General features: G+C 36.5%; 1 protein-coding gene across 1 annotated transcript in view; it reads left to right on the forward strand.

Annotated features, from left to right (window-relative positions):
* The window catches only part of sev (sevenless), a 40,251-nt gene extending 27,393 nt beyond the window's left edge, over nt 1-12,858 (forward strand). The window contains exons 6-13 of the mRNA XM_065508086.1: nt 140-379; nt 449-789; nt 847-967; nt 1,029-5,538; nt 5,602-5,900; nt 11,484-11,675; nt 11,744-12,174; nt 12,234-12,858. Coding sequence (XP_065364158.1) covers nt 140-379; nt 449-789; nt 847-967; nt 1,029-5,538; nt 5,602-5,900; nt 11,484-11,675; nt 11,744-12,174; nt 12,234-12,747 — 6,648 coding nt within the window. The 3' untranslated portion in view covers nt 12,748-12,858. The remainder of the gene's footprint in view (nt 1-139; nt 380-448; nt 790-846; nt 968-1,028; nt 5,539-5,601; nt 5,901-11,483; nt 11,676-11,743; nt 12,175-12,233) is intronic.
* The last annotated feature ends 630 nt before the right edge of the window (nt 12,859-13,488 follow it).

The following is a 13,488-nucleotide window of genomic DNA, read 5'->3' on the forward strand; positions in this document are numbered from 1 at the left end:
TTGTTTGGGTTAAAGAAAATTTTTGGTGTCCTTTTTAACTATTTTTTTCTACAATTTTGCAAATTTTTTGCAAAAAGTAGTATTTTTACTACTATTTTCAAAGAATCTTAAATCATGAAATTTATTATTTTTCTTCCAGTTCCGTTTCGAATTACCCTTCGGCGACAATTTATATGATGTCTTATATTCACCAGCCTCCGAGGTCTATACCACACCAGCCATGGGCAGTCCTATATCAAAACCCATAATCACGCAAGCTATGGCTTTGGATGACTCTCATTTTGTGGTCTTTTGGCAACCAGGAAAGTTTACAAATGGTCCTTTAACCCATTACAAGCTGGTATTGCAGCCAACCATGCCAAATGAGAAATTTGAAAAGGTGAGCTTTTCTTTAATAATTAAATTTGTTTAAATTACATTTTTTAATTTCTTTATTTTCCTCCTATAGCAAGTTAAACAATTATTGCCTGCCAATGCAACTTACCATATCTTCTCCAAGCTTTTACCCTCCACCACTTATACTCTTCAATTGAGTATGCTTAATGAAGAGGGCGAGGGACCCTGGTCAGCGGTTAATGTAACCACAAAAGCTTTGCTTGAAACAAAGCTTAAATTGGATGATTTAAATACTTTGATTATGGCGGGAGAATATAGTATTGTAATGAAATCTTTGGATCCTTTGGTGGAGAGTAGGGTTCTATTTAAGAGTGAGGAGATTTTAACGGACTTTGATGTGCATCAGTATTCGAAACGTTTGTTTGTGGTGGATAAAAAGGGAGCGGTGGTGAGGTGGGTAAAGAAAAGCTTTTTTAAAAGAGCTTTTAAATTTAAATTATTTGTTTTTAGTTTGTTTATGGATGATTCGGCCAATTATACTAAATTGAATTTGCTGGATGAAGACACTGGTTTTGTGCCTTCCAAATTGGCGGTGGATTGGCTAAATCAAAAGCTTTATGTGGCGGGAGGGGTGAGTTTTTATCTATAAAAAAATATAGGATTACAAGTAACTTTTCTTTTGGTTGCTTTAGACTTCTGCCTTTAATATGTGGCAGTTAAAACGCTTGGATTTCAATGGCTCTTCGGTGGAATTAATTGCGGATACTTTGATTCCCTTGAAACATTTACAAATTGATCCCTTAAATGGCTGGATATTTGCCTCTAATGAAAGATTTGAATTATGCCGTATTAATTTGGAATCTCTTAGGGTTCGATACTATACTTTACCCTTTGAGCTGGAGCACTTTTCCAATCACCATCATGCCTATTTGCTAAATGCTTATAATGCCAAAGAACGTTCAATTTATGAACTTTCCTATGATACACATTTTAAGGAACTAAAGTCTGGAGAGGTAGCCAGCCTCTTTAAAGGAGATGTTTTGTGGTTTCAATTGCTACAAGATTGGCTTATCCTAACTAATGGTTCACATTTGTTAAGGCAACATTTGGATACTCAAGAATTGGATGTTTTGGTTTTCAAGGAAATTGAATGGTGTTGGAAGCTTATACCCTTAATGTTGCCAGGTCTTAAGGATCCTATACAACCATTGCCCAAACCTTTAAAGGAGCCACAAAATCTACAGGCTGTTTTGTCCTCCAATAAGGCCAACATTTTCTGGCAAACTCCACAATTAATGAAGAAATTCCAAACTAAGGCTGCCTGGCAGAATTGGGAATACGAGCTGGATATTTTGGATGTATCCAGTAATAATGCCTTTAATATACGCAGCATTAAGACCACACATTTCCAGGTGGAACGTTTACAGGCCAATAATTTGTATAAAATCAAGGTGAGAGCTTTGCTGGCTGGCCTAAACAGACAAGCTGTGAGTTCTACTACTACAGAGTGGTCTCAGGAGTTGATTACCAGAACTTGGCCCATGGATAATCATCATTTCTTGTGGGCTAGCGAAAAGGGTCTGTGGCAGAGTGAGGAATGGTTGGAGCCAGCCCAACTAAAAGCTTTGGAGGCTGTTAATATACAAAGTTTCAAACAAGTCAACAGTTCTCTGTATTATATAGATAAAAACACACTTGATTTGAGATGTTTAAACCTAATGAACCCCGAAATTTCCTGTAGTTTCTGGCAAAGAAATGTGTACAGTGTGGATTATGATGGGCGTGGCGAAAAGCTTTATTGGTCTGATATCAGCAAGAATTGTATTGTAAGAGCCGACCTAAAGGGAGAACATAAAGAGCTATTGGCAATTTTTGGAGCCAGATTAATCAAACTGGATGTTGGAAAAGGCTATATCTACTATACCACTGACTCTAGATTAGTGAGAAGAAAACTTAATGGCGTTTTGCCGGCCCAAGAACTGGAATATTATCACAATAATGGCAATGGTGAAAACATTTTGGGTTTTACTTTGGATTTTATGGCCGAATATATATATTGGTGGGTTCAGCATCAGGAGGGTAAGACAAGACTCTTTAGATCTGCCTTGGATTTTGTGAAATCCGAAGATTTGTATGATTTACCTGGAAACTATCAAATTTTGAGCGACTCATTTGTTTTGTGGCCAGAATTGAAAAGTTTTATGTGGCTGAAGGCATCTGGTGAGGAAATGGTGGTGGCTAATCAGCATCAAATACAACAAATCACAGCCATTCAAACACCTTTAACTGCCAAAGTAAATTATTTAGAATTACGCCATGATTCCATTAATGTCAGGGATCTCTCTGTTATACCCGAAGCCATTGATCCGGAAAGTGTTTATATAACGGAAGGCTATTGGGATGATTTTAATATAAAATGGTCTGCAGTAAACTCTAATGATAACCATACCATTTATTATAAAGTTCTTATCAGCAACTGGCCTCAACAGCCTGAATACATTCTAACCTTTGAGGTTGAGCAAACCATAGTGCGTCTAACTGACTTTAAAATGGCAGGTATTATGATAAATGTTAGCATAACTCCTTGTAGCTTGTGGTCCCAGGGTATTGCAGTTACGGTAGCCTTAAAAACTCCCTCGGCTGCCCCCAAACAGCCTAAGAATTTAAGAGTCTTTGTGGATCAGCTCATGGAGCCCTTGCAGAAAGAAAGCAATATTACCGCCCTGGTAAGATGGGATTCTCCCGATAATATTACCTCGGAAAAGGAGGTTTTCTATAAGGTCTATTGCTGGCTTAAAGAGGATTTGCATAGTGTTAAGGATATTGAGGATTTGGGTGTGAAAACACATGAGGTTCGGTTTTATAATTTGCTAAAGGAAGAGTCTTATATGTTCCAGGTTCAAGCCTTCTCCCTAACACGTTCCAAGGGTGGTGAAAAGACCTCTTTGCTTACACACTTTATTAATCCGGATACCCAAGCCATACCCAAATTATTATACACCACACCCGAATATATAGCGGAACTGGATTTGGATTTGAATAACTCCAAAACCTGGGTTTATACATCCAGCGAGGTGGAACATTTGTCTTTGTTAAGCGGTGAACAGCGTTTGATTTGGGTCAATGAAAATGTAGAGCTAATGTCTTATCAACCTGGGGCAGCTTCCCTGAAACTGGCACGCATGAGAGCTGAAGTCTTGGGCTTAACGGTGGACTGGATATTGCGCAAGGTCTATTGGGCTGAGTTAACGGGGGAAAAGGAGAATTTGGTGGATATCTATGAGCTGGATTTAAATCATTATGAGGGCAAGGTTATGCTGGGCACCAAGCTCTTCTCTCTAAACCCTGGCAAACTTTTGAAAAATCTCCTAGTCTTGCCCTATTCCCATTCCTTAGTGTGGCTGGAATATGAGGTGGAAAAAAGCAATTGTACTTTACAAGGCAGGAATTTATCGGACTATTCTCAACTAAAATTCAAAAATCATTTACTGTACAACAATATGTTTGAAGGTTCTCTATTGGCCGATATGGAATCAGTTAATTTAGTGGACAGCAAGGGCAAACTATATGCCTATGAGCTGCAAAGACAGCTTATCACAGCCTTAAAGATACCTCTGCAAGAAATTGAGATTAACTCCAAGTTCCAAAGAGATGCGGGTTATATTTATTCTCTACACAATCACACTGTTAAGGCCTTTAATAGGCGCAAACATAATCTGGAGTTTTCACAATCATTAAAGGAAATAAAGCTAATAAAAGCCTTCAACTATCAGGAGTATCCCAAAAGAGAATGTTTAATAATGGAGTATAATGCTGAAATGGGAGAATTTAATGCCTTGGAACAGTTATTTGTTTCACAAGTTTCAGAGGAGTTTATGGTTTTGCACTTAATGAAAAAGAATCCCTTTGAGAACTGTAAACTGCCTATACCAGGTTTGAGTTACAAAGTTAAAGTAAAAGGACCAAAAGAGTTTGAGCAGGAATTTAAGCTAAAACCTGGTCAACTCAACATTACCGATTTAAAGCCTTTTAGCAATTACTCCTTGGAAATCTCTGTCTCCTCCTATTACCAACAAAAGTTTTTGCTTGATGAAATGCAATATCCGGAATTTACCTTAAGAACCCAAGAAGGTAATCCCTCAAAACCTTTAAATTTCACTGCTCAATCAGTAAGTCCCTCTGAAATCTCGGTAAACTGGTTAGAACCCGAAGAACTTAATGCTGAGGCGGTCTCCTATCAACTTTACTGGCAGGCGGTAAATTCTTCTTTAACCTCACACAAAATTGTGGAGGACTTTGAGCTTACCATCATGAATTTGGAGCCTTTGCAGGAGTACCTTATATGGCTGGAAGTCTATTCCAAACCCTCTAAACTTAACAGCACCGAACAGCTGTTAATTAAGACCTTACCCGAACCCGAAGCTTTACAATTAGTGGAAAAAGAAGCCTATAATTTAACTTTACTGTGGCAGGCCAATGCGGCTTATGATTCGGTAATATTGGAATGTACTCCCTTAACACAAGATCCTGAGGTCACGCCGTTTAGCATAGATATAACGGATATAAAAGATAATATCACCGTAACCAATTTGGAACCCAAAACTAAATATGAATTTTATTTGAAACTACAATTTGCCTCAGTGGCTAGGTCCTACATATGGCCGGAATTGCCAAGTAACAATTATATCTATGAGACTTTGGGTGATTCTCCAGGCAGACCGGGTCAACCACAAATTGAACATATAACGGGAGAGATTTTCAAGGTCTTCTGGGAGGCGGCCAAAGATAATGGAGCTGCCATAACCGAATACAGTCTGGAGGCCTTGCAGGCGCGCCAGCACAAAAGAATACGCCGTAATATTATCATACAACAGCAGAACATAACCAACTCCTCCTCCATTACCATGCTGGCTCAACTGCCTTGGGTGGAAGAATTAGAGCCCTTGGAAGATAAATGGTTATCCTATTGCAATACCTCCGAACTAAGTTGCATTGTACGTGAATTACATACCATGCGTTTGCTAATGTTTCGTGTGCGTGCCCGTAATGAACCCTATGGCTGGGGGCCATACAGTGAGGATAGTGAACGTGTTTTAGAACCATTTGTCTCACCACAAAAACGCAACTCATTAGTGCTGGCCATTATTGCCCCAGCAGCCATAGTAACCACCTGTGTTATAATACTCTATGTCATATGTAAAGGTAAGATTGAATGAGATTGTGTTCATTTGTGCAACATTATTGCTTTTATTTATTGTCTTGCAGTGCAAAAACGTCGCCTAAAAGCCAAACAATTATTGGCCAAAAGTCGTCCCAGTATTTGGAGTAATTTGTCAACTATGCAACAGCAATTGGCATCACGTAATAGAGCATTTTCTATGGCCAGTGCATCGACCATGTATACGGGTGGTCCTTTGAGTGATGCTGATATTGCTTTGTTGCCGCATATTAATTGGAGTCAAATTACTTTGTTGAATTTCTTGGGCAGTGGAGCGTTTGGAGAGGTGTACGAGGGCATGCTGAAGTATGAGGATCAAGAGGAAATGGAAAAGGTGGCCATAAAGGTAAGAGAGTGAATAAGAAGAATAATGATTTATGCTTGTTAGGAAACCACTGCTTTTGCAATAACTACTATTGCTGTTGTCAAAATACCTTTACAGTTTTGGGCGAATTCAAAGAAGAATTTAAAGCCATGCAGTAGAGTTGTTAGGCTATCAGCATTAAGTTCTTCGGGTTTGAACCATGATTCTGAAATTTCAATAGGGATAAGTATCATATCCATGTAATCTACAGGTTGTCAGGTTGGCTTCTTAAAGCAAGTTCCAGATATTGCATTTCCTCCATCAAAATATTTTCTTGGCAATAGGAAGAAATATAGATTTCCAAGGAGTAAATCTGTAACATTGAATAGACCAGGTGCCAGGTTGTATAACTTTTCAAATGCTAAGGGTCTCTTCAAATTTCGAAACTCAAATAATAGCTTTGTATTTGGAAGAGTCAGGGATTTTCAAGGACTAGTTTCCTGTAAAGATGATACAAGACAGTATCAGCATTAAGTTCTTCGGGTTTGAACCATGATTCTGAAATTTCAGTAGGATTAAGTGTCATATCCAAGTAATCTACATGTTGTCAGGTTGGCTTCTTAAAGTAAGTTCTAGATATTACATTTCCTCCATCAACATACTATCTTGGCAATAGGAAGAAGTAGAGATTTCCAAGGAGTAGTTGCTAAATTGAATTGACCAGGTGCCAGGTTGTATACATCTTCAATTTCTAAGACTCTAAGAGTCAAATTTTGAAACTCAAATAATAAATTTGTATTAGGAAGAGACAGAGATTTCCAAGGACTAGTTCCCTGTAATGATGATATTAAGATGATTCTGAAATTTCAGTAGGACTAAGTGTCATATCCATGTAATCTACAGGTCGCCAGGTTGGCTTCTTAAACTAAGTTCCAGATATTGCATTTCCTCCACCAAAATATTTTCTTGGCAATAGGTGGAATTAGAGATTTACAAGGAGTAAATCTGTAATATTCAATAGACTAGGTGCCAGGTTGTATACCTTTTCAAATTCTAAGGGTCTCCTTCAAATTTCCAAACTCAAATAATAGCTTTGTATTTGGAAGGGTCAGGGATTTCCAAGGAATACTTGCAAGGAATAGCTGCCAGCAAAGTTGATAGGATGCCGTATCTGCATTAAGTTCTTCGGGTTTCAGCCATGATTCTGAAATTTCAGTAGGACTAAGTCTCATTTCCAAGTAATCTACAGGTTGTCAGGTTGGCTTCTTAAAGCAAGTTTCAGATATTGCATTTCCTTCATCAAAATATTTTCTTGGCAATAGGAAGAAAGAGAGATTTCCAAGAAGTAAATCTGTAATATTGAATAAACCAGGTGCCAGGTTGTATACCTTTTCAAATTCTAAGACTCTCCTTCATATTTTGAAACTCAAATAAGAACTTTGTATTCGGAAGAGACAGAGATTTCCAAGGACTAGTTTCCTGTAAAGATGATACGAGACCGTATCAGCATTAAGTTCTTCGGGTTTGAACCATGATTCTGAAATTTCAGTAGGATTAAGTGTCATATCCAAGTAATCTACAGGTTGTTAAGTTGGCTTCTTAAACTAAGTTCCAGATATTGCATTTCCTCCATCAAAATATTTTCTTGGCAATAGGAGGAATTAGAGATTTCCAAGGAGTAAATCTGTAATATTCAATAGACTAGCTGCCAGGTTGTATACCTTTTCAAATTCTAAGGGTCTCCTTCAAATTTCGAAACTCAAATAATAGCTTTGTATTTGGAAGAGTCAGGGATTTCCAAGGATACCGTATCAGCATTAAGTTCTTCTGGTTTCAACCATGATTCTGAAATTTCACGTTGCCAGGTTCCGTTCTTAAAGTAAATTCCAGATATTGCATTTCTTCCACCTATATCTTTTCCTGGTAATAGGAAGAAATAGAGATTTCAAAGGACTGATTGCTAAATTGAATGGACCAGATGCCAGGTTGTATATTTCTTCAAAATCTAAGACTCTCCTTCATAAATTTGAAACTCAAATAATACCTTTGTATTTGGAAGAGACAGGGATTTCCAAGGAATACTTGCAAGGAATAGTTGCCAGTAAAGTTGATAGGAGACAGTATCAGCATTAAGTTCTTCCATGATTCTGAAATTTCAGTAAGATTAAGTGTACTATCTAAGTAATCTACACGTTGCCAGGTTGCGTTCTTAAAGTAAATTCCAGATATTGCATTTCTTCCACCTGGTAATAGGAAGAAAAATAGTTTTCCAAGTAGTAGCTGCTAAATTGAATTGATCAGGTGCCAGGTTGTATACTTCTTCAAATTTTAAGACTTTCCTTCATATTTTGAAACTCAAATAATAAATTTGTATTTGGAAGAGACAGGGATTTAAAATACTTTCAAGGAATAGTTGCCAGCAAAGTTGATAGGAGACCGTATCAGCATTAAGTTCTTCCATGATTCCGATATTTCAGTAGGACTAAGTGAATTATCCTAGTAATATACACGTTGCCTGGTTTGGATTCTTAAAATAAATTCCAGATATTGCATTTCGTCCACCTACAGCTTTTCCATCTGTTTGAGCCAACCTGACTTATTCGGGGAATCAGATTATTGTGCTATTATGGCAGGATAGTGCAAAAGGGATGGTGGCGGATGAACCTTTGTAGGTCAACGGTAGCGCCCATAAGCTTCCAGGAAGCCTACGCCTGTGCTTAGTCAAACAAGGAGTGTCAGGCTCCACTAAGATCTTCTTCGTCTTTACAAACATTGAAGGAAACCTGACAAATCAGTCAAACAAATAACATGAATACAGAGGATAAGTCTCCCAGGAGGTCACAGACGTTTGTCAAATCCTCTCGCTTCGGCGGCAAGCTCCATGTGTCTGGGAGGGAGCACTTCATGTTCAGACAGTATTTTAGAAACCTTTTTGTAGAGGCCCTATGCTCCACAGGGAGTTAAGAGGACAGAAGAAGAAGACATCATTTCCTGGTAATAGGAAGAAATATAGATTTCCAAGGAGTAGCTGCTAAATTGAATTGATCAGGTGCCATACTTGAATACTTCTTCAAATTCTAAAACTCTCCTCAATATTTTGAAACTCAAATAATAACTTTGTATTTGAAAGAGACAGAGATTTCCAAGGAATGATTGCTTTAGGGTGTTAAATTCTTCCTTGTTAACATTATACTCCTTTATTAAACGTTTCCTTTTTGGGATACTCCTAGTTTGAAGATTTTTCCGGATATTGGTTATAGAAATAGATGGAGATTCTAAGGAGACCCTTTAAATTTTGAAACTCAAATAATAACTTTTTATTAGGAAGAAACAGAGATTTCCAAGGAGATCTCCAAGGATTAGTTGAATTGACCAGGTGCTTTCTCAAATTCTAAGGAGACCCTTCAAATTTTGAAACTCAAATAATAACTTTTGATTAGGATAAGATTGAGATTTCCAAGGAATAGTGTCTAAAACGGTTTAAATCTGTTACAGGTTGTCTACATTTTCATATTCTAAGGGTCCCTTTTACTCCAATTGTTTAACTTAAACCTGTTATGGTCTCTTAGATAATCTCAAAGGGGCTCTATTTCATTAGCTGCAAAACCACAAACTCCTATGAGACTTCTCCTCAAAAATAATTGCTCTAGGATGTTAAATTCTTCCTTTTTCCTTTATTAAACTTTTCCTTTTTGGAATATTCCTGATAGTTTGAAGGTTTTTCCGGATATTGGTTACAGAAATAGATGGAGATCTCCAAGGAATAGTTGAATTGACCAGGTGCTTTCTCAAATTCTAAGAAGACTCTTCAAATTTTGAAACTCAAATAATAACTTTTTATTAGGAAGAGACAGAGATTTCCTAGGAGATCTCTAAGGAATATTTGAATTGAATTGATAGATGGAGATTCTAAGGAGACCCTTCAAATTTTTAAACTCAAATAATAACTTTGTGTTAAGAAGAGACTGAGATTTCCAAGGAATAGTGTCTAAAACGGTTTAAATCTGTTTCAAATTGTATACTTTTCATATTCTAATGGTCCCTTTTACTCCAATTTTATAACTCAAACCTGCTACAGTCTCTTAGGAATTCTCAAAGGGTTTCTGTTTCATTAGCTGCAAAACTATAAACTTCTCTGAGACTTCTCCTCAAAAAAAATTGATCTATGATGTTAAATTCTTCATTTTCCTTTATTAAACGTTTCCTATTTGGGATACTCCCGATAGTTTGAAGGTTTTTCCGGATATTGGTTATAGAAATAGATGGAGAATTCCAAGGAATAGTTGCTAAAAGGCATTAGATCTATAATATTGAGTTGCTATAGGGTGTTAAATTCTTCCTTTTCCTTTATTAAATGTTTCCTTTTTGGGATACTCCTGATAGTTTGAAGGTTTTTACGGATATTGGTTATAGAAATAGATGGAGATCTCCAAGGAATAGTTGCTAAAAGGCTTTAGATCTATAATATCGAGTTGACCGTGTTCGAGGTTGTTAACGTTTTCAAACTCAGCTGGATCCTTTACTCTAGTTTTGCTACTTAAAGGGTATTTTTTCATTAACTGGAAAACCTCTGTACTCCTCAGAAACTTCTGAAACAAATAATGAATCTAAGAAGTTGAATTCTCCCCTAATTCCGTTATACTCCATTATTAAACGTTGCTTTTGGGGATACTCCTGATAGTTTGAAGGCTTTTCAGCATATTGCATTTCCTAGATCAAAAACATTTGTTGGTTCTATATGAATATTCGGAGATTTCTCAGGAGTAGTTGCATAAAGTGTTTAAATAGGGATTCTTTTTCATTAGCTGCTAAACCATGAACTCGTCTGAAACTTCTGAAACAAATAATTGCTCCTAAGGCATTTAATTCTCCCATTTCAGCATTATACTCCATTATTAAACATTCTCTTTTGGGATACTCCTGATAGTTAAAGGCTTTTATCAGCTTAATTCTTCTTTAAAGTTTGAGTAAACTCCAGATTATGTTTGAGCCTATTAAAGGCCTTAAAGGTTTGATAAATATAACCCGAATCTCTTTGGAACTTTGAGTTAAGCTCAATTTCTTGCAGAGGTATCTTTAAATCTGTGATAAGCTGTCTTTGCAGCTTATAGGCATATAGTTTGCCTTGCTGTCCACTAAATTAACTGACTCCATGTCAGGCAATAGGGAACCTTCAAACATATTATTATAAAGTAAATTATTTTTGCATTTTAATTGAGAAAAGGTTGATAAATTCCTGCCTAGTAAGGTACAGTTGCTGTTTTCCACATCATATTCCAGCCACACTATGGAATGGGAATAGGGAAAGACTATGAGATTTTTCAAAAGTTTGCCAAATTTTAGAGAGAAGAGCTTGGTGCCCAGCATATCTTTGCTCTCATACTGACTTAAATCCAGCTCATATATATCCACCAAATTCTCCTTTTCCTTAAAAAAACCTCCATTTCCTGTTACATTCACGATTTTCAGTTCATATTCCTAATTTTGCTAGGTTGCCTTAGCTGATCCGAATCTTATATAAGGAGCTTGGAATATAAGACGCGAATCAGCTGAATTCAGATTTATCTTATGTTGTTTAAAAATCTGTAGTAAAATATCTGTTAATCTTGATTAATTTCCTTCCAGAGTTTACGCAAAGGAGCCAGTGAATTTGCCGAACTTCTGCAAGAAGCCCAACTGATGAGTAATTTTAAGCACGAGAACATAGTACGTCTCATTGGAGTGTGCTGTGATACCGAATCGATTTCCATAATAATGGAGCATATGGAAGGAGGAGATTTACTTAGTTATCTGAGAGAGTCAAGACCCAATTCCACAGTAAGTTGAAAGGAATTAAGATAAAGTGATATTAAAAAGGGAGACAAATATTTTCTTTATTTTTTTAGAAACCGGTGGCCTCCCTACAGCTGTTGGATCTCATGTCCATGTGCATAGATGTGGCTACGGGCATGGCCTATTTGGAGGATATGCATTTTGTGCATCGTGATTTGGCCTGTCGCAATTGTCTGGTATCCTCTCGAGTGCCCAGTAGGAGGACAGTCAAAATAGGAGACTTTGGTTTGGCGCGAGATATTTACAAAAATGATTATTACCGCAAGGAGGGAGAAGCCTTAATGCCGGTACGCTGGATGGCTCCCGAAAGTCTGGTGGATGGAGTGTTTACTACCCAGTCAGATGTATGGGCTTTTGGAGTCTTATGCTGGGAGATATTGACTTTGGGCCAGCAGCCCTATGCGGCTAGAAATAATTTTGAGGTTTTGAATTTTGTAAAGGAGGGAGGCAGATTGGAGCAGCCGGATAATTGTCCAGATAAATTGTGAGTTTTACAGTTTCTCTAAAACAAAGCAAATTATTTATTTTCTTTAATTATTCTAGCTTCAGCTTAATGACCGCCTGTTGGCTGACAGAGCCCGATGAGCGTCCCACCTTCCGCAAATGTTTCAATTCTTTGCTAGCCATTAAAACCGATGTCAGACGTGTCAGTTTGGGCTATAATATCGATGACAGTGACTATGCCATGTATGCCAATCAGCATGGCATTGTCTTAAGCAGTTTCTTGGCTTCGCCCAGCTTAAATAAAGTCAAGGAAGAAGGAGAGGATGAGAAAGAGAGCCAAGAGGAACAGAAGCAAAATCACAAATATGAAATAAGACAAAACTCTTTGAACAGTCAAAACGAAGAGCAGCAGTCAAGTCAAGTAAAAGACAAAACTCCTGAGGTCTTAACAGACAAAAATGATTTAAAAGTACGTTTCAATAACAATATCTCCATGAAAGCTAACGAAGAATCAGAGTCCTTGAATGATGAAACACATTTGATTGACACAAAATTGTATAGAATACAGGAAAATCCAGATTATTATGTTAATGAAGGGGTATCCAGGTTATAAATGAGGAAAACAAAAGCCAAATATCATTGAAATCATTTAGCTGTAATTAGTTTAAGTCATAAATTAACGAATTTTTCTAAATATAAGAGACTGTTTTTGTTTTGAAGTTAATGCAAGTGTAAAAATATTATTTATGTAAAGTTTTTTCTAAATAAAATAAAGTTTTAAGTAAGAAGGATAAAAAGGAAAGTATTTCCCCAGATTACCAAGGATTATATGCAACAAGTTCCCCAGATTGAGGATTTTTGGTTTAATTTTGGAAATTTAATTTCTTATTTTAGTCTTAAAATAAATTTTTAATACTTTTTTTGCTGAATTTATATAAAATGTTGGTTTAAATGAATGTTCCCCAGAGTGGGGATTTTTAGTTTAATTTTGGGAATTTAATTTTCAAGGTGGATTTTGCTTTAAAATTAATTCTGAATAGTTTTTATCATGAACTTGATTTAAATTTTTAAATATTAGCTTAAATGAAAGTTCCCCAGAGTGGGGATTTTTCAATTAATTTTTGGGAATTTAATTTTCAAGTTGGATTTTGTTTCAAAATTAATTCTGAATATTTTTTACAATGAATTTGTATAAAATTTTTAAATATTGGTTTAAATGAAAGTTCCCCAGTTCGGGGATTTTTGGTTTAATTTTGGGAATTTAATTTTTTAGCTGGTTTTTGTTTTAAAACTAATCCTGATTATTTTTTATCATGAATTTCTTTAAAATTTTTAATTATTGGTTTAAATGAAA

This window comes from Calliphora vicina, chromosome 4 (genome assembly GCF_958450345.1).
Source record: "Calliphora vicina chromosome 4, idCalVici1.1, whole genome shotgun sequence".
NCBI lineage: Eukaryota > Metazoa > Arthropoda > Insecta > Diptera > Calliphoridae > Calliphora > Calliphora vicina.